Source organism: Ranitomeya variabilis, chromosome 4 (genome assembly GCF_051348905.1).
Source record: "Ranitomeya variabilis isolate aRanVar5 chromosome 4, aRanVar5.hap1, whole genome shotgun sequence".
NCBI lineage: Eukaryota > Metazoa > Chordata > Amphibia > Anura > Dendrobatidae > Ranitomeya > Ranitomeya variabilis.
Window position 1 is genome coordinate 377,535,400 of NC_135235.1, and position 24,785 is coordinate 377,560,184.

At 43.9% G+C, this 24,785-nt stretch overlaps 1 protein-coding gene across 2 annotated transcripts in view; it reads left to right on the top strand.

The window, feature by feature from the left end:
* Window positions 1–7,883, top strand: part of CHUK (component of inhibitor of nuclear factor kappa B kinase complex) — a 192,203-nt gene extending 184,320 nt beyond the window's left edge. The window contains exon 21 of one of the 2 annotated variants that reach the window (XM_077250778.1): window positions 6,653–7,882. In XM_077250778.1, coding sequence (XP_077106893.1) covers window positions 6,653–6,685 — 33 coding nt within the window. In that variant the 3' untranslated portion in view covers window positions 6,686–7,882. Of the gene's footprint in view, window positions 1–6,652 lie in introns of both variants that reach the window. The other variant, XM_077250779.1, reaches the window with a different exon arrangement.
* The last annotated feature ends 16,902 nt before the right edge of the window (window positions 7,884–24,785 follow it).

Below are 24,785 nucleotides of genomic sequence, written 5' to 3' on the forward strand. Positions count from 1 at the left end.
ACACGATCGGATGGGAGCATGGAAAGGCACTTCCCTGTGAGGCACGTGTTAAATGCCATTAGTAGAGATTGACAGCATAAATTAACAGGTTATCAGCCGTGTGTGGAGAGCCGACCGTGGCAGTTGTCGGCACATGATGGCTGATTAAATCAGTTTGCATGTACGCAGAAATATGGAAATTCTAAAGTGTTTCAGAGTAAAACTTAACAGGCTGAAATGACAAAGCCAATGTCTGAAAAATGTTATCATGGTTTGGGAAATCTGAATCACCTCTTGGGTTCTTTTCAACTGTTTCTTTTACTGCTAAAATCATATTATCGGTCCACGTGCTTTGCATGTGCATATTGCGTTAATGCATATAGGCTATTTTTCACATGGCACTGAAAAACATGCACTAGTACTATGTACATAGTAGACAGCTACTGCCCTCATCCATTTTTCAGACAAGCGCACACTGAGCACTGAGCCATTCACACTTGCAATTTGCAGTCATGACTGGTTTGCAAAGTTCAGCACTCATATAAACTTCAAGGTGTTATCTGAGAATATTTAAAAAAGAAAATGTTATTATAAAATTCCTAAATGTGTTTAATTTGCACATAAAATGCATTTTCTCTAGAGGAGTAATCACTTTAGTACATCAAAATAGTCATGGTCTTATTACACTGGCAAAAAACAGTCCTAGAATGTTAATTGAACAGGTGTGTATGAGTGTGCAGTAGGAAGCACTTCTACAGTGACCTTGAGATAACTTATACCATGTACTGTTCAGCTGTCACTCCGTTTTAAAAAAGACATGGTTGGCAGCACTATGAGCAACCTCTTTTTACCTCTGCCTACCTGAAATCTCCAGTATTAGATCTGATAGACAGCAGTGTGAGCAGCCTCATCTTACCTCAGCACCCCTGGAATCTTCAGTATGAGACAGGGAGGACAGCAGTGAGAGTGGCCTTTTCTTTCCTTTGCACCCCATCTACCACCAGTATTCGATCAGATAGACAGGATGGACAATAGTGTGTGCAGCCTCTTCTTACCTCGGCACCCCTGGTATCTCCAGTATTGATCAGACATGGTGGATAGCCATTTGACCAGCCTCTTTTTTTTTTTTTTCCCCTCAGTCCCCTTGGTATCTCAAGTATTAGATACACATACTGACTGTGAGCACATCTTCCTTCACATGATAGAAAGGGGGCAGAGCTTCCTATTAAATAGCACATGCTCACCATTAGGCTATGTGCGCACGTTGCGGATTTGCTTGTTTTCTCTTGGCAGGAAACACATTTGAAAATCCGCTACATTTCTTTGTGGATTTTCATGCATTTTTGTAAATCCATAGAGCTAAAAAAAAATATATTAAAAAAAAAAAAAAAAAAAAGAATTGTACTGTAATTTCCTTGTTCAACCTCTTCAGCCAGATACCCTCATTAATCTAATATATAAGGTTGAGTGTGTGTGTGTCTATGTAGCGAGCCACGCCCACTCCACATAGTCATGCCCACTCCGCATACAGGCACAGGCCACATCTAGCGCCATCGTGTCTAGACTGGAGGTGCTTCTGTGAGGCATGACGTCAATGGAAAGGGAGGAGCCTCATGGATAGAGATGTGGGGGGCAAAATGAGTGATGTCGGGGAAAATAAGAGAAGTGAGGTGCTGCTGCAGTATGAGGCTGTGTATAGAGAAGAGTGAGGCGCTGCAGGTGGAGGCTGTGTCTAAGGTCACATTTACACATTCAGTATTTGGTCAGTATTTTACCCCAGTATTTATAAGCCAAAACCACGAGTGGGAGAAAAATACAGAAGTGATGATGTGTTTCTAATAAAGTTTTCTTCTGATTGTTTTACTCCAAGTTTTAGCTTACAAATACTGAGGTAAAAATACTGACCAAATAACTTGTGAACGAGACAAATATGAAAGAACAAAGGTCCTCCAGACAGGAATCATAAAATTACATAATCTTAATTTAAATTTATAGTAGAAAAACTTCATAAAAAATTTTCGTTGGAGATGGAGACAAACCATGCCGAAATGGAAAAAGCAAAACACTGGACAAATAATAAGCACTTAAGTCTGGAGAAAATAGATTTCTCCTACGCCTCATTGGGGGAAACAGGGCCATGGGTGTTATGCTGCTGCCACTAGGAGGACACTAAGTGAATACAGAATAATCAACTCCTCCCCTGCAGTATACACCCTCCTGCTGACTCTAAGTGAACCAGTTCATGCTTAGTGTAGGAGGCACTTGGGCCTGGTTTTAAGACCCCAACTTTTTTTTATTTTCTATAAATTTTAATTTTTTAATTAACAGAGTGAAGGGGCGACGGATCCTTTCAAGGCTCCGATCTCCCCCGAATCATCAACAGGCGAGAACGTGGAGAGTTCCTCCCCGTACCCTCTCATGCGGCATGGGAAGCCATGCCTGAGCTCACTTCAGGGGCGGCTTTTCCTTCAGGTCCCAATCTCCCCACACCGACAACAGGCAGCCACATGGAGTGTCGCCTCCTTGTATCCTCTCCTGGAGCCAGGCCTATAGCCGGACATTCTGCCCAATACTGAGGTCCACACTATGGCGTCTGTGCAGCCCCCACTGCATCACCACTGACTTGGCAGATGATGGAAGGTGGCAGAAAGACTCTCTCCACCCCCCTTGTCTAGGGGGACGGTGGATTGAGAGTGAATACCAGGACCAGCACACCTGCAATCCGTGATTAGGAGCAGCTGGTTGCGGAGGCTCGGAGGGGTCCTGGTACCCGGGAGGGGGAGGTGCCCCAGTGTTCATCTGCACTCCCCAGCATCGCCAGGGCTCCGGCCCATTCCCCAGCTACTGATGCTCGGCGGGCGCAGCGGTGTGAGGCCGCGGTCCGCGTCCCTAAAAATCTAGTCCCCGGCTTCTAGCTGGGACAGGCCGCAGGTCCGGGGGGGTTCATGCAGTCATTGTTGTATGTGACAGCAGACATAGCCGGATGGGAGTAGTAGTCCCATCAGACAACACCTGGGTACACACACAGACACCTGCAGACAGACACACACCCTTTCAGAACCCCCCCCAGTGTAAGTTCAGAGCGTAGGAAAAATCTGAGTAGAGGCAGAATGAAAAAATCAACAGCAGGTGAAGAATTGTGTGAGTGATTAGACGACTATATTCTTTGTCGGTGCGTTTAAGGATACCAAATTTATATAGTTTTTGTTTGGCTGCTGTCACACACACTTTTTATTTCATATTTAGATAGCTAAAATGTTTCCATATTTCATCTGACAGTCATGTGATAGCTTGTTTTTTGCGAGATGAGTTGACGTTTTTATCGGTACCATTTCTGGGCAAATTACATTTTTTGATAGCCTTCTATTCTGATTTTTGAAAGGCAGAATGAGCTAAAATCTGCAATTCAGGAACTGTTTTTTTTTTTTTTTTGGTGGGGGGGGTGGGGTTAAGCCTTTCCGCATTTTGATTAAATTGGTAAGACAGCTTTATTCTTCATGTCATTACAGCGATAGCACATTCATATAGGGGTTTTTTTATGTTTTGACACTTTTACACAAAATATGGTGGCTTGATTTTTGTGGGACAAGATGTTGTTTTCAGTGATACAACTTTTATTTGCATTCATATTTTTTATTGCGTTTTATTCTTCTTGTTCAGTGGTATGATGATAAATCATCGTTCTCTGCTTTGTGGGGGGGGGGTTCAGTTTTTTGGGGGGAGGTTATAAGGTGTTCACTGAAGGGATTAACTAGTGGGACGGTTTTATAGGTTGAACTCGGCGATACAAAATATGTGTACTTCTTTAAAATTTATTTTTGCTTTCACATAAATGTATTTGATTAATTTTTTTTTCTTTGTTTTTGCTCTTTATTTTGTGATTGTATATATATACATATATATATATATATACATATACATATATATATATATATATATATATATATATATATATATATATATATATATATATACATATATACATATATATATATATATATATATATATATATATACATATATACATATATATATATATATATATATATATATATATATATATATATATATATATATATATATATATATACATACATATACATACACAGGAGCTTACAGGTTACCATCCCTGGGTGACCCCGCTGCCATCTTTCAGCCCAGGGTCACCATGGAGACCATCAGCACAATATAATCGCAATCACGTTATGCCATTGAGAGCAGAGAGGCAGCTCCTTCCCTCTGCGATGGCCATTGATGTTGCTGTCACTATTGACAGTGGCATCAGAGGGGTTAAATGCCTGCGATTGGTGCTAGCATTGATTGTAGTTGTTTCTGCTGGGTTTCACCTCTTATATAGAGCTGACACCCACACTCTATCACGGCGGCACTCATCGTGAGCCCGCGCTATCATTATATATATATATATATATATATATATATATACATACATACATATCCGGAGCTTCTGTCCCACCAACCACAGTGTGTGTGTATTATATTATAACATATACTCACTGTGCTTTGGGGGACCAAAGCTTCAGCGGTGCCTTATATATGCACGACACATGTCATAAAAGGGTTAAAGGGGCTGTCCATTATGGGACAACCCTTGCTTAATCAATTCAGCACTTGATATGAACTTAAAACAGTGTATGATCACCTACCGCAATGGCGTCTTTCCTTGTGTTACATGCCGGCTGTAGCCAATGAGCAGCCGCTCTCTGGCTGTAGCCTATCAATATTATGTCAGGGCAGACATCCGCTCTGATAAAATAGTAAAGGCTGCAGCTGAAAAACGACCGCTCATTGTCTGCATCCGGCATGTTACTGCACAACATTGTAATGTCCCTTTACGGGAATAGCAGCACTGCAGAAGGTTGAGTTGGTAAAACTAGAGGTTGACCAGACCGAAGTCAAAGGATACTGATTGGGATACGGATTAGCCCTGCGTTTGAAAGCAGACAGAAAAACAATCTCAAACCTTCTATGTGAAGCACCACAGATTATCATAATGCTGCCATGAATGAGAAACATTATACCAAAATACTTGCTTTTATTTTAAATTTTATATGAATATTTTATTTTCAGTCAAGTTTGTCCAATGTGGATTCACACATTTAGGAGCGTACCTTAAAGGGGTTGTCTGACACACAAAATGCCTTTTATAAATATCTATTTTTAAGCCCTAACCTCTTGTAAACTTGCTTTTTATTCCCTATCTGTTTCTTTCTACTTTACTTCCTGTAATGTTTCACAGATGTCTGGTACTTCAGCAATTTCCCCACATGATTTATCACCCTCCAATAATGTCCGAACTGAATTGCAGTTATGGTTACAATGCAGAGAGACATGACCACAGCTTCATTCCTGCCCGCCACATTTCTTCTGTTCCCGCCGCCCACTCATTTTCAGTCTTCACTGCCACATTTTGTTACTGCTGAAATAAGACGTCATCAGGCAGAGGGGTTGGATGCGAGATGAGCACCACCCCCTGATAATTATTCACTAGAATGAATGAGGTGGTGGGGACTGAGGATCTGTGATTGTGGGGACTGAAGATGTGGATGGCTGAGACAGAAGTGTGTAGGCAGTGAATGAAGCGGTGACTTCCCTCTTCCTCTATCGCCATGATTGATTTTGAATGGCGAGACAGAGGCTGTGGCAAGTGACTGCAATGCTGCCCCCTGATGACGCCGCACTGTGTCAGGGGGTAATAGGAGCTGCAGGGAAGTGAATGCAGCCCCAACCTCCTAACGACATTTGAGACTCCTGAAACTAAACATTACGTGGGAAAAAAACACATATATAGAGAATGGTGGGGAATTTGACAATAAAGCAAATTACAAAAGTGATTAAAGCTTAAAGATGGCGAGATATTTATACATGGCATGATAGGAAGGTATCGGACAACCTCTTTACAGTGAACCTGTCAGCAGTTTTGGCCATTAAAAAATACGGCCATCGCCTTTCAGGGCTTATACACACGTTCTATTAAGCTATAGATAAGCCCCCTATCCGACCTGTAAGAGAAGTTAATAACGTTTATAATAAACACCTACAGGGCATTCGGGTCCAATGGGCGTCGCTGATCTTGATACGGCCCCCTCCCATCTTTATGCGATGTCACCCTCCTGCTTGCTTCGTTTGGATGACATGACCCCTGCATCGTAGGCGTACTTCTCGGCCCTGTTGCTGTGCAGGGGCTCTTTGACCTTTTAGAGTACCCAAGCGCTGCAGTACTTTGCACTGCCCTCAACAGGGCAGATAAGTACTTCTGCGGAGGAGCTCAATGCCAGGGAGCCTGCGTGTATGATGCAGGGACGCGTCATCCACACGAAGCAAGCAGGAGGGTGGCGATCATAAGAAGATGGGAGGTGCCGGACCAAGAAGAGTGACATCCCTCTGACCGGACCGCCCTGCAGGTGAGTATAATAAAAGTTATTTTTCTTCTCTTACAGGTTAGATCGGGGGCTTATCTACAGCATTATAGAATGCTGTGTATAAGCCCTGAAAGGTGATGGCCGTGTCTTATATTGTCCAAAACTGCTGAAAGGTTCCCTTTTTATATTACGAGGTCCGTTAAGAAATGTTATCCCATTCTTTGAGAGCTGGCTGCCTTTTTATAATTACCTATTACTGCAATATTTTTTGTTTGTTTGTTTTATTTGTTCAGAGCATGGACTGGAGTTGGTTACAGCAGTCATAAATGAAGATAAAAAATGAGCATTACCCCTCCTGACCTACTCTCAAGAACAGAGCCAACACATTTCCCCAACGCACAGCCGTACTAGAGATTTCATTCATACAAAGCATTTATGGGATTGCAAGTAATCAGTTTATCAAAAGTGCCTTCCTTCACAATGTTCTGGATCTATCACAGTAAGCAAAGTCTTGTGACGGGGGAACAATTCTTCCATGATTTGCTAATTAATGCCACAACTTTATTTTCTTCAAAAGTGAGATTTTAGTTGCAAAGTGTAACTCCAGTTTCTATTGTTTCAATTTTATGAAAGATTGCTGTTAGATATGTAATACTCATATTTCCTCTAAGAGGAAACCTGAGTATCAGGTACTGTACATTTAACCCTTGAAATCCTGCTTGTATACATTTGCTTTTCTCGTCTTGTGTATGTTTCTATGATTCTCAAGTGTAAATGATTTTCACTTTTCTTTCCAAGAAAAAAACATTTTGTTTTTGAATCTATCCTCATTTCAATAATATTATTGCTCAGAATATACTTTGCACTTTCATTGCAACTTTTTTCCATACCTGTTTCATGTAGAAAAACAAGCGTGCGCATTAAATGAAAAGGGGGAAAGCCGTCAAATGCAGTGTGCTTGGGCGTATGTCGTCTTGTTAAGAGAATGAGAAAACCTAAATATAGAGTAATCACTTGTGCATTTTAAATATTTTATCGTATGTTATAGGTTGTGTTCTGTTCTTTAAGATTTTTATTTATTCGTGATTATAATCATATATGTTTAGTGATTTCAATTACGTTAAAGGCATATGGAAACTAAAGTTTTGTGACACGTTTGTAGGTATTATTTGCCAATATGTAGCCTTTATTAAAATACCATTCTCAACATCAGTTGTCTCTGTTGAAACTGTACTCAATTATGCTCGTTCTCTTACATTAGGTTTGTTTTTTGCACTTTCAAAATTGGTTGTCAAATATTGATATTTTTCATTTACCTGAACACTATGTCCATCTTTGTTATTCAAACTGTGGATTGCGACCAAGTTACCAGTTAAACGACTACTCTCTCCATCAAATAAATCTTTCAAGACTTTGGAATGCAGGGTGGATTAGTATTAGTGTCAACAGAGGATTTTTGTAAGGATGGATGAGTGCCCACCTTAAAAATAAAATATAACAAAGTGGTAATTTTTAAGGATCTTCAGAACTGGCTAAGGCTAGTTTCACATTAGCGTTTAAATCCGCAGCGTCAAAAAACGCATCCGCAAGTGGTGGAAAAAGGCATATAAACGCATACAAACGTGGCGTTTTTTAGACACATGCGTTGTCGCATGCGGTTAAAAAAATGCCGCGTCTGTACGCGTTTATATGCGTTTTTTCCTGCGTTTGCGTTTTTGGTGCGCATGATGAGAAATTTCACAAGAGAAAAATCAAGATAACCAGACACCGCCAATGGGACTACAGAGGGCGTGTATTATGGGATCTCTATATATAGACCCTAGGGCTACTGAAATTTTAACAGTTTGCTACTGTATCCTGTGTCATGATGGATCTTCGCATGAAGAGCTTTTATTTCAACCTGGATTTCAGCTTCAAAATGTTTCTTGCCTGTGCTTTTACTTGGGAGCAAGACAGAAATCGCGAAAGATGGAGAAGGAGACAACGTAGGCGTTTTTGGAGGCACCCCATTATCGAACTACGTGAGAGCCGTGGAGCCTATCACACGCTCTATGCCGAGCTTAATGCCAACCCGGAGAAATTCCAGGAATACACCAGGATGTCGCAAGACTCGTTCCGGGATTTGCTTTCTCGTGTCCCAGGAGCCATACGGCGACAGGACACCCAGCTCCGTAGAGCGATTCCACCGGAGGAACGTCTGCTGGTTACATTAAGGTACGTTCAAAATCTAAACCAATGACAGTCCAAATTTAGTGTTTTCTGACATGTATTTATTGGCTATTTTCCTTTCTTTCTTTAGCATAACCACACCATAAAAAGAATAGATTGTAATGTTTTTTGTGTGTGTTTTTCTTCCAGATTTCTGGCAACCGGAGAGAGTTTATCATCCCTCCACTTCCAATACCGGCTTGGAATATCCACCCTGTCCGGAATAGTTGTGGACACCTGCCGGGCTTTGTGGAATGTACTCCGGGATGAGTTTATGCCCCTACCCACCTTGGATATGTGGCTTGAAATTGCGGAACAATTCTGGAGTGTGTGTGATTTCCCCAACTGTTTAGGAGCGGTGGATAGAAAGCACATTCGCATTATCAAACCTGCCAGAACAGGATCGGAGTATTTCAACTATAAAAAAAATATTTTTCTGTTGTGCTCATGGCAATAGCTAATGCGAACTGTCGCTTCATCGCCGTGGACATTGGAGCTTTTGGCCGTGGCAACGATTCCCAGACTTTCAAGAACTCGGATATGGGCCGCCGTGTGTATGGCAAAAATTTAAATTTTCCCCCGCCTCAACCTCTCCCCAACACTCAAGGTCCACCGATGCCATTTGTTATGGTTGGGGATGAGGCCTTTCAGATGTGTGAAAACCTACTGAAGCCCTATTCCAGTCGGGACTTGAACCACACTAGAAGGATCTTTAACTACAGACTGACCAGGGCCCGAAGAATAGTGGAGTGTACCTTTGGCATTCTGGTCGCTAAATGGCGCATTCTTGCATCAGCCATTAATCTAAAAGTGGAAACAGTCGACGAGGTGGTCAAAGTCTGTGTGGTTCTGCACAATTACATAATGGTTAAGGAGCAACCCAACATTGAACTGGATGAACCAGTTGCACACCCACTGCCCGATTTCCAGCATCACCCGCTGCGGTTAACTGCAGCCGTTGGTCACATGCGGGACCAATTTGCTGCCTTTTTTTATTCAGATATTGGACGTGTTTCATGGCAGGACAATTTTGTGTAAATGTCCTGTTGTAATTACATCTGTACCAGTAATTTTCTACAATAATAATAATATTTCTCATTGATAAACTTTAGTTTTGGTTGTGTTGACCGTGTCTCCTGTCTTTTTCCTCTCCAAACCAAGGCTGTCCTATAACTGGCAGTATTTGATCTGTATTTAATATCAGTTTTTGTAATCCAAAACCAGGAGTAGGTGATAAAAGCATAGATGCTAGTTATTATGTTAACTAGATGGTGTCCCGATTCTAACACATCGGGTATTCTAGAATATGCATGTCCCCATAGTATATGGACAATGATGATTCCAGAATTCGCGGCAGACTGTGCCCGTCGCTGATTGGTCGAGGCAACCTTTATGACATCATCGTCGCCATGGCAACCATTATGACATCTACGTCGATACTGTGCCCGTCGCTGATTGGTCGAGGCCCAGGCGGCCTCGACCAATCAGACGCGGGATTTCCAGGACAGACAGAAAAACCCTTAGACAATTATATATATATAGATATCATAATTTACCTCTAATTGTTCCACTCCTTGTTTTGGCTTACAAATACTGATATAAAACACTGGCCACATACTGCTAGTAATGGCAGCCATGTTGCTTTATTGGTAAGCTTTTTGACGTCATTGCATCATGATTCTCTTCTCCTGTATCCATTGGACACAAACTGAAGAGACAATCACTGACACACTATCTATACTCATCAAGTCAGGTGTCAGAAATAATGAATTCATGATAAACATATACAGGCTCATGAATTCACTATTTCTGACACCTGTGCAGGTGAGCATAGATATGCAGTGTGTGACCACCATTGTCCCTCAATTTGTGTGTAATAGATTATGTATAAAGAAGAGAAAATGGTGGTTATACAAGGCAGTTCTCTACTCACCAGGTCAGGTGTCATAACTAATGAGTTTTTTGACACCTGACCTGTTCAGTAGAGGTCTGCACTGTATTTCCACCATTTTCTCTTCAGACTGCCACACTAGGCACAGACAAAAAGAGATTATGGAGATACATGTAATATTTTTTGGCCCACCTCATATCTGTATGCTAAAGACACACAAAGCTGCAGTCTTTTTATTTTTAACTAGTGGAGATATGATGTGGCCCAAAAAGTAAGTGTGTGGCGAACTTTCTTGGCGCACGGTGTGTGTTGCCGGCGGCGGAAGACACAATAAACCAAACATAATTGTGGCAAATCAAATATTTTTTTTATTTTTTAACAACTAAAAAATTTATTTACTGCGCCGGCTTGGGGTAGAGTGATGTAAACGGGGGGTGTGAAGCACTGAGGCCTGGCTAACCGTGGACGACGCAGAGGTGGCAGGAGAAGGGGCAATGAAACTAGAAGGGTCTGGAAGTTCGGGGATGGGGCTTGACACATGAGAGGCTTGAGACGCACTGGAAGGGTGAGACAAACCTAACATTACAGACACATTGGGAGGTGAAGGGGGAGGAATGCTAAGAGTCCTCTGGTTTTTTTTTTCTTTGGTTTTTTTGGGGGGCTTGCCTGGTTGTGGGAGGTCTTGGTGGGCTCATATGGTGTGGTGGCAGGTGACCTGTCAGGGTCCGGCTGCACTGTGTCAGAGTCCATAGTGCTCGTAGAGCGTGCAGCAATGCCAGAGTCCATAGCGCTCGTAGGGCGTGCAGCCATGCCAGACTCCATAGCGCTCGTAGAGCGTGCAGCCATGCCAGAGTCCATAGTGCTCGTAGAGCATGCAGCCATGCCAGAGTCCATAGCGCTTGTAGAGCGTGCAGCCATGCCAGAGTCCATAGCGCTTGTAGAGCGGAAGGCGATGCCAGGGTCCTGCTGCATCGTGGTGGTCGCGGTATGGAAGGCCATGCCAGGGTCCTGCTGCATTGTGGAGGTGGCGGTACGGAAGGCCATGCCAGGGTCCTGCTGCATCGTGGAGGTGGCGGTACGGAAGGCCATGCCAGGGTCCTGCTGCATCGTGGTGTCAGTGGAGGAGGTCCAAGCAGGAGCAGCGGATGTCATGGTGGTGGCGGTGGGATGTCCAACTGCACTCGGCATAGTGGTGGTGCTGTAGTGGTGTCCGGCTGTGGAGGGAATTGAGGTGGCCGTGCAGTGGGATGCAGTAGAGGTCGGCATTGAGGACAATCGTGACAGTGAAGGCACAGGTGGATATGCCCCCACTGTCTGCTGGAAATACCGACTCTGCTGCATAGCCTGCACGTAAGCAGCATTGCAGGCCTGCATGACACTCAGCTGGAGATCAGGAGTAAGGTGTTCCGACATGCCCTGCTCAATTTGATTAAAAAAAATGATGTGCTGGCCTCCGGAGGTCGGCTTTCACTTGATCAAGGCTTTTGCTGACCTCCTGGATACGTGCATTCAAGAGGCTATGTGAAACATCCATTCGGTCACCCAAAGCCTTGATTGCGTCGTGTAAAACCGAGCTCAAGTGCAAAAACTCGGGTATGAGTGACCTGTCCGAAGCCCTCTGCCGCTGCCGGGAGGAGCCCCAAAAAAATGGGGCAGTGGAAGAGGACTGCGAAAGGGGAAGACCTGATGGACTAGCTCCCTGGTCTCCAGTTAGTGTGGAAGGCCCACTTGCTGCTGCGCTGCTGGATGGCTGGGACGGGTCCGTGGCTGTCGGATGAAGGACCGCTCCAGAACCTGGGCCAACAGTAGTGCTGTATGTGCTGTGAAAAAGGGAAAAAGAAAATTACTATCAAAAATTACCCAGACGCAAAATCCTGTGGAATGTAAAAATACAGATTATGGCAATACAATACAACCTAATGCACGTGATAAATACTTACGTTCTCTGGGCAAGGACCGGTCTTAAAAATGACAGTACTCGATGGTATTTGTATCGTCTGATCCTTGCTCCTGAACCACTGGGAACACGGCTCTCTTGACGCAGGTCCTTGTTGAAGCGGTCCTTCATCGAACGCCAACGTGTTTTGACTTAGGATACTGTTAAAAAAAAAAAAAAATTGTCGTCAGAAAAAGTACTTTTGGCCGTGCTCACACAACTGTGTGTGATGAGAGAAACTCCTGAGAGTTTCTTTCATCACACACAGTAGAGTGAGCACGGCCAAGGTCTCTGCTACTTCACACTGGAGTGCAATACTTACCAAATGCAGCTCGGACCCGTGTCGGGGCGTTGTCCCAGCCATCCCACATCGCTTGGGCCACCTCATTCCATAACCGCCGGATCGTGATGTTGTTTGAGTGCAGTGGATCCCGGGTGTCCCACAACGGGACTCGCTCCTGGACCAGGGTGATAAGGAGGTCATTCTCTATCAGATCATCCTCCCGTTGTGAAACCTAAAAATTAAAGAAAGTCATTAAAGTTTGCTCAATTAACATAAGGAAAAGAAAGAAAAAAGATGCTGAGAAATGGCATGAATAGGAAAGTCAACATACAAAAGGATTCCAGAAGAAAAATGTAAAGAAATACGAGCGGAAAGAAAGGAAGATTCAAGAATATTACACTGAGGACAGTCAGCCTTGTATATGTACCCGCTGCCGTCTTGCCACCGGACCTTGACTCCGCTGCTCCTGCCCTGTCTCTGCCGCTGTAGAAGAGCTCTAAAAAAAGGAAAAAATCAAATTGTCACATGTGTTGATGTGACAGTGAATACTTACCAATCTGATGAGGCAAATACTCACCTCACTGACATGCTCCACTTCCGACTGTCCTGGCCGAAACTCCTCACCAGATGAAGAATCCGAAGAAGACATTCTGATGCATGTAGAAAGAAAGAAATGGCAGAAATTAGGACATGTAGAGACAGAAAATAGAAAGTGAAGGCATTGGCTAGGATATACTCACATTGTTCAGGGTCTTGTTTTCCTCCAAGATGTAGCCTGTCTGTGTCTCGTCTGCTTCAGAGTCTGGTGAGAAGTGACCTGCAACTGTCCACACCCTCCCTTTATCACCTTGATGATGGGGGGTGGCTTATCAGTGTCTAGACATGTTTTTCTCAATTAAAACGCATGCGTTCAAAAACGCAACAACATTTAAAAAAAAACGCATGCGTTTACGTTGACAGCAATGCGTTTTTTTGACGCAATCGAACGCATGCGTTTCCTGGCGGCAAATAGACGCCTCTAGAAATTACTACATGTTGCATTTCCGCGCCAAGCCGCAAACGACGAGACGACGCATGCGTCGTCAAACGCGGCAAAACGCGAACAAAAAAGACGCATGCGTTTTTTATGTTAAATATAGGAAAACGCGTCGCATGCGTTTATATGTGGTACAAATGCTGCGGCCACAAACGCAAATGTGAAACCAGCCTAATATCTATATATTACGGCCACCATTGTTTCCTTTCTGATAAGGGGCTTCTGATTTCCCACTGATCCTCAGAATATTGAGGCCCTCTATAACCCGTTCCTGCAATTTAACGGAGCCATGTCTAGATTGCAGGTTAGTTGCAGTCAGCTGTACAGTTACATCTTGTAGATACTGCAAACTCCAGCGTTGAACCTGTACTTTATACAGGTCCTTCTCAAAAAATTAGCATATACTGTTAAATTTCATTATTTACCATAATGTAATGATTACAATTAAACTTTCATATATTATAGATTCATTATCCACCAACTGAAATTTGTCAGGTCTTTTATTGTTTTAATACTGATGATTTTGGCATACAACTCCTGATAACCCAAAAAACCTGTCTCAATAAATTAGCATATCAAGAAAAGGTTCTCTAAACGACCTATTACCCTAATCTTCTGAATCAACTAATTAACTCTAAACACATGCAAAAGATACCTGAGGCTTATAAAAACTCACTGCCTGGTTCATTACTCAAAACCCCCATCATGGGTAAGACTAGCGACCTGACAGATGTCAAGAAGGCCATCATTGACACCCTCAAGCAAGAGGGTAAGACCCAGAAAGAAATTTCTCAACAAATAGGCTGTTCCCAGAGTGCTGTATCAAGGCACCTCAATGGTAAGTCTGTTGGAAGGAAACAATGTGGCAGAAAACGCTGTACAACGAGAAGAGGTGACCGGACCCTGAGGAAGATTGTGGAGAAGGACCGATTCCAGACCTTGGGGAACTTGAGGAAGCAGTGGACTGAGTCTGGTGTGGAAACATCCAGAGCCACCGTGCACAGGCGTGTGCAGGAAATGGGCTACAGGTGCCGCATTCCCCAGGTAAAGCCACTTTTGAACCATAAACAGCGGCAGAAGCGCCTGACCTGGGCTACAGAGAAGCAGCACTGGACTGTGGCTAAGTGGTCCCAAGTACTTTTTTCTGATGAAAGCAAATTTTGCATGTCATTCGGAAATCAAGGTGCCAGAGTCTGGAGGAAGACTGGGGAGAAGGAAATGCCAAAATGCCTGAAGTCCAGTGTCAAGTACCCACAGTCAGTGATGGTGTGGGGTGCCATGTCAGCTGCTGGTGTTGGTCCACTGTGTTTCATCAAGGGCAGGGTCAATGCAGCTAGCTATCAGGAGATTTTGGAGCACTTCATGCTTCCATCGGCTGAAATGCTTTATGGAGATGAAGATTTCATTTTTCAACACGACCTGGCACCTGCTCACAGTGCCAAAACCACTGGTAAATGGTTTACTGACCATGGTATTACTGTGCTCAATTGGCCTGCCAACTCTCCTGACCTGAACCCCATAGAGAATCTGTGGGATATTGTGAAGAGAAAGTTGAGAGACGCAAGACCCAACACTCTGGATGAGCTTAAGGCCGCTATTGAAGCATCCTGGGCCTCCATAACATCTCAGCAGTGTCACAGGCTGATTGCCTCCATGCCACGCCGCATTGAAGCAGTCATTTCTGCCAAAGGATTCCCGACCAAGTATTGAGTGCATAACTGAACATTATTATTTGATGGTTTTTTTGTTTGTTATTAAAAAACACTTTTATTTGATTGGACGGGTGAAATATGCTAATTTATTGAGACAGGTTTTTTGGGTTATCAGGAGTTGTATGCCAAAATCATCAGTATTAAAACAATAAAAGACCTGACAAATTTCAGTTGGTGGATAATGAATCTATAATATATGAAAGTTTAATTGTAATCATTACATTATGGTAAATAATGAAATTTAACACTATATGCTAATTTTTTGAGAAGGACCTGTACATGGGGGGGTCTAACTGTATGTTAAAACTGACACCCCATTGCATTGGCGTCAATTGCAACTGTAGCATGGAACAGGTCAGACAATGAGTGATTTGTCATAATGGAAGCCATGGCCCTAACAATGGCTGCTTCCTTATTGTTCTTTTTCTGTCCTGAAACCAAGGGACTTCATGCTCACAGGCATAATACACTGTGTTAATATTATACACAGTAATATTTCAGTATAGAATGCATTATAGTGGGACAAAAAAAAAAGAAAAACTAACATTTACGAAAATGGTAAAAAGAAAATAAAATTAAAAAAAATTATTTTCTCGTATTAAAATTGATTTATTTTGTAAATTCAAAAGAAAATTACACGTAAATGGTATTACCATGTCTGTTGTGACCTGAATTTTAAAGTGATCACTTTATTTAACCCATTAGGTAAGCAATAATGATGATTGAGCACTAAAATGCTCGGTACTCGAATCGAGCTGGTCGGAAGTAATAAGTCAATGGGAAACTAAATCATGTTTCCGGAAGACTCTAACAGGAGCTCTGGGGGACAGGAAAAATGCTGAAATGGATCCTTCAAATGGAATGGGAACAACATGGGGAAGATGCCTGGATACATCTCTGACTCCCGGGTTGCTGGGAACAGTGTTGTCAGTGCATTACTCCAGTTTTACAGGCTAACAATAAAACATACAAAACCGAGGATATGATGGATTTTACAGGGAAATATGTTAGGAAACATTTTCCTGTATCCCATCCCTAAACCATCTCTTCAATCTATCACTAACTTCTGGCACCTTCCCCTCTGCTTTCAAACATGCCACAATCACACCTAACCTCAAAGAGCCATCCCTTGACCCAAGCGCTATGTTCAGCTACCGCCCCATATCTTTGCTCCCATTTGCTTCCAAACTACTTGAGCAGCACGTCCATGCTGAACTTTCCTCTCACCTTGCATTTAATTCTCTCTTCGACAACCTACTACAATCTGGCTTCCATTCCCACCATTCCGCTGAGACTGCCCTGACCAAACTTACGAACAACTTTTTTTTACAGCCAAAGCGAACAGACAATTCTCTATCCTCCTCCTTCTAGACCTGTCCTCTTCCCTCGACACAGTTGACCACTGCCTCCTACTACAGATCCTCTCTTTGGTGTCAGACATTGCCCTATCCTCTCCTCATACCTTACTAGCCACACATTTAGCATTTCTTACTCCCATACTACCTCTTCATCTTGCCCCCTCTCTGCTGGTGTCCCTCAAAGCTCTGTCCTAGGACCACTTCTCAATCTATACCCTTGGCCTGGGACAACTCATAAAGTCCTATGGCATCCAGTATCATCCATATGCCGATGACACTCAGATCTACCTCTCTGGCCCAGATGTCACCTCTCTGCTCTCAAGAATCCAAGTGTCTATCAGCCATATCCTCTTTCTCCTCTCGCTTCCTCAAACTCAATGTGGACAAATCTGAACTAATTATCTTTCCTCCATCTCGCACACCTTCCCTACCTGATCTATCTGTCACAATAAATCAATTCACACTTTCCCCTTTCCCGGTAATCCGCTGCCTCAGATTAACCCTTGACTCTGCCCTGTCCTTTAAACCGCACATCCAAGTTCTCTCCACCTCCTGTCGCCTCCAGCTCAAAAATATTTCCAGAATCCGTCCTTTCCTCAACCCTCACTCTACCAAAATGCTTGTGCATGCCCTAATCATCTCCTGCCTCGACTGCTGCAACATCCTCCTCTGTGGCCTACCTTCTAACAATCTCGCACCCCTCCAGTCCGTCTTTAACTCTGCTGCCCGAATAATTAATCTCTCCTGCTTCCCCTCTTTGCAAATCCCTTCACTGGCTCCCAATTTCCCAGCGTATCCAGTTTAAACTACGAACACTGACCTACAAAGCCATCCATAATCTTTCTCCTTCGTATATTTCTGAACTAATCTCTCAATATCTTCCCTCACGTAATCTCCGGTCCTTCCAAGACCACTTTCTCCACGCTTATTCTCTCCTCACCCAATCACCTCCAAGACTTCTCCCGAATATCCCCCATCTTATGGAATTCTATGCCTCAACATATCCGGTTATCCACCACATTTGGATCCTACAAACGGAACCTGAAAACCCATCTCTTCAAAGAAGCTTCCAACCTGTCATGACCACACGGCCACCTCAATACCATCGGAGCTACTGCAATCCCTGACCTACTGTCTCCTTCCCCACAATCCTGTAGAATGTAAGCCTGAAAGGGCAGGGTCCTCTTCCCTCTGTATCAGTCTGTCATTGTTAGTATTTTTCTACTGTAAGTGATATTTGTATTTTGATGTAACCCCGTCTAATGTACAGCACCATGGAATTAATGGTGCTATCCTTATATATTATTTCTAAACACCCTTTTTTTTCTCGGTGATTACTTTGTATCTTCGTTCATACTGCACCCACACACACAAACGATACACCATTTGAAGGGTAAACTTGCCCCCTTCAGCAAGAAAATAGTCAAACAAACCACACATCCACGATGTGATCACAAAATACAGCTTAAAGGGAACCTGTCACCCCCCCAGTCATTTCAAACTAAAAGAGCCACCTTGTGCAGCAGTAATGCTGCATTCTGACAAGGTGGCTCTTTTAGGTCTGGGTGCTGTAACTTAAGCAATAATCAGTTTTATAATTTGTCTGAAATACCTGCTTCTCAGTCAAGTGGGCCGACGTTTTCCTCCTGCTTCAGACAGCACACAGCTGTCACTCACATCTTCTTGGCGCCGGGCGCCGCCTCCTCCTCACCGCTGTTTTCAAAAGTAGCCAGCGCCTGCGCTCTTATCCCCTGCCTGGTGCAGGCGCAGTGAGCGCTGCCCGTCTTTCCTCATATGCAGTCCAGCTGACTGCGCCTGCGCGGCCGCCCTGCCTGTGATTCCCAGCCCCGCAATGTGATTAAATCATAAGTCACTGCAGGGCTGGGATTCACAGGCAGGGCGGCCGCGCAGGCGCAGTCAGCTGGGCTGCATATGAGGAAAGACGTCCAGCGCTCACTGCGCCTGCACCAGGCAGGGGATAAGAGTGCAGGCGCCAGCTACTTTTGAAAACAGCGGTGAGGAGGAGGCGGCGCCAAGAAGATGTGAGTTTATAAATATAAGGGGTGCACCCCTGTATCCATGGTGAGACAGGGTGCAAAACCTGGTCTGTAGAATAATTTAGACGAGACACAGGAGAGAAAAGACTAGACCAATAATGGTATGCACACCCAGAGGATACAAAAATCAAAAATACTTTAATAACACCTCAAGAAACAACAGACACAGAATAAAACCATTTAAAACAGGCCTAAATATAGGACCGGTGGCCCCCACCCCTAAACAAATCATGCATGATATAGCATAAGCAAAGCATAGAAATACAAAAATCAGACAATATGAATGTAGGTAATATGCTAAGCTATGTGGAAATCACAAATATGCAATGTCCCTTGTACATGGATTTGGTACAACAAAAAACTGACAGACGGCAACAATCCAATTTAACAAATAGAATAACTAAAGACTAAGTGATGGTGCACAATACACTATAGTCATAGGTAAAGCATTATGATAATTAGACATAATGAGTTGCAGTGATGTACACATGTGTATAATACCAAAGCAATGTTAGCCACAGTATGCCCATCCCGATATATGCATAAACTAGCTGCAAGCATGAACCCCAGCCAAAATGAATAGCAAGACACCCCCAGAATAAACGGTTCGCTAGGAGTAGAGCATAATACCAATGTGGATAGAGGGCAATGGGCTCGCAAGATCAGCCAGGATAGGACAAGGGTGCCAAGGATGAAGATAGCAGCATCGGTGCTGTGGAATGAAGCCAGTTAAAGTAGCCAAGAAGGACACGGGACCGAATAAGGGGTGAGGCAAGAGCCCCACGCGTATCGCTGCAACTGCAGCTTCGTCAGGGGAAGTGAGGTCGTCAGTTATTTCAGAGGTAAATATACAATCAACACAAATTAAATGAATACGAACCGGTGTGCAGTGACGGGTTGGTACGCCGGACACAGCCGCTGCATATTTGTGTTTTCCACATAGCTTAGCATATTACCTACATTCATATTGTCTGATTTTTGTAGTTCTATGCTTTGCTTATGCTATATTATGCATGATTTGTATAGGGGTGGGGGCCACCGGTCCTATATTTAGGCCTGTTTTAAATGGTTTTATTCTGTGTCTGTTGTTTCTTGAGGTGTTATTAAAGTATTTTTGATTTTTGTATCCTCTGGGTGTGCATACCATTATTGGTCTAGTCTTTTCTCTCCTGTGTGTTGTCAAGAAGATGTGAGTGACAGCTGTGTGCTGTCTGAAGCAGGGGGGAAATGTCGGCCCTCTTGACTGAGGAGCAAGTTTTTCAGACAAATTATAAAAGTGATTATTTCTCTAGTTACAGCACCCAGAACTAAAAGAGCCACCTTGTCAGAATGCAGCATTACTGCTGCACAAGGTGGCTCTTTTAGTTTGAAACAACTGGGGGGGTGACGGGTTCCCTTTAAACATTAATTTTCATAAACCTGCAGTAAGGAAAAATGACCTGCAGGTGGCACCACACTGCCCCAAAGCACACTACCACAAAGCTGCTAACAGACATCACAAACAAATCCTAACCTTTGCCTTGGGGGCTTTCCAGCTTGCCGAACTCCTTGCCCAGCCGATTTCAGGCACGTTGGAGGATTGCACACTTCACTGCAGGTGAGTCACATATGCACACATTTATAAACATGTGTAACACCCCAGGTAACCAGTTGTTACAGTGGTATTGCCTTCCTCTCGGGGAGGGTGATGCCATGCTTGGAAGCGAGTAAGGATTCATTTAACAGGTATCACATACATGCAACAAGTTCTGACTCCAGGCCAGAAGGGGGAGCTCTGATCCAGTTTGTGGGTGGCTCCCTTATATATATTCTGGCTGGAGGAGGAGTAAGTCAGTCTATGAGAGGGTTCAGGAAGAGAGCTGGAGCCTTGCAGACGTATGGTGCTGCAGCTCCTGTGAGGAAAGCTGGGGCTGTGCAGACCTGTGATTCTGCAGCTCCTGAAAAGGAAAGAAAGGAACAGAGCAGTTTGTAGAGACAGTGAAGGAGGAAGAGAAGCAAAGAGGAGGGAAGAGCTGGAGGGGTGCTGTGACTGAGCTTCCTGCACACTGAAGAGCAGGAACCGGTGGCCGGAAGATCGAGGCTGTGTGGGACTGTATGCCCCAAGGCAGAAACCGGCGGACAGCCGATTGCAAGTCTCCTGTCCACTATTAATATCAGAAGGCACAGTAACACATAGAGCCCGGAGTCATCTGAGAGACCCTGTAAAAAGGCTTGAGTTACCTGCTATGCTGGTAGTGTCATACCTAAAAGGGACAGAGAGATAAAGTGAGGACCTTGTGTGAGGCCTGTTGTGAATTAGACTTTTTTGGCTCCCTCTTGTGGTCACTAGTGATATGACTCTGGGATTGTCTTTCCTCAGTTTGGCACCCACCTGGGTCGTTAGTCCAGGGGTGTTGCTATATAAACTTCCTGAATTCTCAGTCTGGTGCCTGGCATCGTTGTAATCAGTTCCTTTCTGTTTGCTCCTGTCTGCTGGTCCTGGATCTTGCAAAATTAAGCTAAGTCCTGCTTCTTTGTTTTTTGGTTTTTTGCTTTGCTCTTATTTTTTGTCCAGCTTGTACTAAATGTGATTCCTGATTTTGCTGGAAGCTCTAGGGGGCTGGTATTCTCCCCCCGGGCCGTTAGACGGTTCGGGGGTTCTTGAATATCCAGCGTGGAAATTTTGATAGGGTTTTTGCTGACCGTATAAGTCATCTTACTATATTCTGCTATTAGTCAGTGGGCCTCTCTTTGCTAAATATCTAGTTCATTCTTACGTTTGTCTTTTCTTCTTACCTCACCGTTATTAATTGTTGGGGGCTTGTATCCAACTTTTGGGGTCTTTTCTCTGGAGGAAAGAAAGGTCTAACTTTTCCCTTCTAGGGTTAGTTAGTTCTCCAGCTGGCGCGAGACGTCTAGAACCAACGTAGGCACGTTCCCCGGCTGCTGCTATTTGTGGTGCTAGGATTAGATATACGGTCAGCCCAGTTACCACTGCCCTATGAGCTGGTTTTTTGTGTTTGCAGACTTGGTATTTACTTTTGAGACCCTCTGCCATTGGGGTCATAACAGTATGCCAGGCCTAAGTTGAATGTTTAATGCATTGCAGAAGTGGGATAATAAGAAAGGAAATTCTGAGTTTTTTTTTTTTTTTTTCCTCTCTTTCTTCCTCCCCTTTACCTCTGAGTGGCTTGAGCTTGCTGCAGACATGAATGTCCAGACCTTGATTACAAGTGTAGATCAGCTTGCTGCTCGTGTGCAGGGCATACAAGATTTTGTTACCAGTAGTCCTATGTCTGAACCTAAAATACCTATTCCTGAACTGTTCTCTGGAGACCGATTTAAGTTTAGGAATTTCAGGAATAATTGTAAATTGTTTCTATCTCTGAGACCCCGTTCATCTGGAGACTCAGCTCAGCAAGTTAAAATTGTTATCTCTTTCTTACGGGGCGACCCTCAGGATTGGGCTTTCTCGCTAGCGCCAGGAGATCCGGCATTGGCAAATATTGATGCGTTTTTTCTGGCGCTCGGATTGCTTTACGAGGAACCCAATCTTGAAATTCAGGCAGAAAAAGCCTTGCTGGCTATTTCTCAGGGCCAGGATGAAGCTGAAGTGTACTGCCAAAAATTTCGGAAATGGTCCGTGCTTACTCAATGGAATGAGTGTGCTCTGGCCGCAAATTTCAGAAATGGCCTTTCTGAAGCCATTAAGAATGTGATGGTGGGTTTCTCCATTCCTACAAGTCTGAATGATTCCATGGCGCTGGCTATTCAAATTGACCGGCGTTTGCGGGAGCGCAAAGCCGCTAATCCTCTGGTGGTGTTGTCTGAACAAACACCTGATTTAAAGCAATGTGGTAAAATTCAGACTAGAAATGAACGGAAAAATCATAGACGTCAGAATGGGTTGTGTTTTTTCTGTGGTGATTCTACACATGTTATATCAGCATGCTCTAAACGCCTAACAAGGGTTGTTAGTCCTGTCGCCATTGGTAATTTGCAACCTAAATTTATTTTGTCTGTGACTTTAATTTGCTCATTGTCCTCCTACCCTGTTATGGCGTTTGTGGATTCAGGTGCTGCCCTGAGTCTTATGGATCTGTCATTTGCCAAGCGCTGTGGTTTTGTTCTTGAGCCGTTGGTAAATCCTATCCCTCTTAGAGGTATCGATGCTACGCCATTGGCGGAAAATAAACCGCAGTTTTGGACACAGGTAACCATGTGCATGACTCCTGAACATCGGGAGGTGATTTGTTTTCTTGTTCTGCATAAAATGCATGATTTGGTCGTTTTGGGTCTGCCATGGTTACAGACCCATAATCCAGTCTTGGATTGGAAGGCAATGTCTGTGTCAAGTTGGGGCTGTCAGGGAATTCATGGTGATTCCCCGCCGGTGTCTATTGCTACCTCTACTCCTTCGGAAGTTCCTGAGTATTTGTCTGATTATCAGGATGTATTCAGCGAGTCCAGGTCCAGTGCTCTGCCTCCTCATAGGGACTGTGACTGCGCTATAGATTTGATTCCAGGTAGTAAATTTCCTAAGGGAAGATTATTTAATCTGTCTGTACCTGAGCATACCGCAATGCGTTCGTATATCAAGGAATCTCTGGAGAAGGGGCATATCCGTCCATCCTCTTCCCCTCTTGGTGCGGGATTCTCTTTTGTGGCCAAGAAGGACGGATCTTTGAGACCTTGTATTGACTATCGGCTTCTGAATAAAATCACTGTTAAATTTCAGTATCCTTTGCCTCTGTTGTCGGACTTGTTTGCCCAGATTAAAGGTGCCAAGTGGTTCACCAAGATAGATCTTCGTGGTGCGTACAACCTTGTGCGCATTAAGCAAGGAGATGAATGGAAAACTGCATTTAATACGCCCGAAGGTCATTTTGAGTACTTGGTGATGCCTTTTGGGCTCTCTAATGCTCCTTCAGTGTTTCAGTCCTTTATGCATGATATTTTCCGGAAGTATCTGGATAAATTTATGATTGTTTATCTGGATGATATTCTGTTTTTTTCTGATGATTGGGACTCGCATGTGGAGCAGGTCAGGATGGTGTTTCAGGTTTTGCCTGAGAATGCTTTGTTTGTTAAGGGCTCAAAGTGTCTCTTTGGAGTACAGAAGGTTCCCTTTTTGGGTTTTATTTTTTCACCTTCTGCGGTGGAGATGGACCCAGTCAAGGTCCGAGCTATTCATGATTGGACTCAACCCACGTCAGTTAAGAGTCTTCAGAAGTTCTTAGGTTTTGCTAACTTCTACCGTCGTTTTATCGCTAACTTTTCTAGCGTTGTTAAACCTTTGACGGATATGACCAAGAAAGGTTCAGATGTTTCTAACTGGGCTCCTGCAGCCGTGGAAGCTTTCCAAGAGTTGAAGCGCCGGTTTATTTCGGCGCCTGTTTTGTGCCAGCCTGATGTCTCACTTCCCTTTCAGGTTGAAGTGGATGCTTCTGAGATTGGGGCAGGGGCCGTTTTGTCGCAGAGAGGCCCTGGTTGCTCTGTAATGAGACCATGTGCTTTTTTCTCTAGGAAGTTTTCGCCTACTGAGCGGAATTATGATGTTGGCAATCGGGAGTTGTTGGCCATGAAGTGGGCATTTGAGGAGTGGCGTCATTGGCTCGAGGGTGCTAAGCATCGTGTGGTGGTCTTGACTGATCACAAAAATCTGATGTATCTCGAGTCTGCTAAACGCCTGAATCCTAGACAGGCCCGTTGGTCATTGTTTTTCTCCCGTTTTGACTTTGTGGTCTCGTATTTACCAGGTTCAAAGAATGTGAAGGCTGAAGCTCTTTCAAGGAGCTTTGTGCCTGACTCTACTGGAGTCGCAGAACCAGTTGGTATTCTTAAAGAGGGAGTTATTTTGTCAGCCATTTCTCCGGATTTGCGACGTGTGTTGCAGAGATTTCAGGCTGGTAGACCTTACTCTTGTCCACCTGACAGACTGTTTTTTCCTGATAAGTGGACCAGCA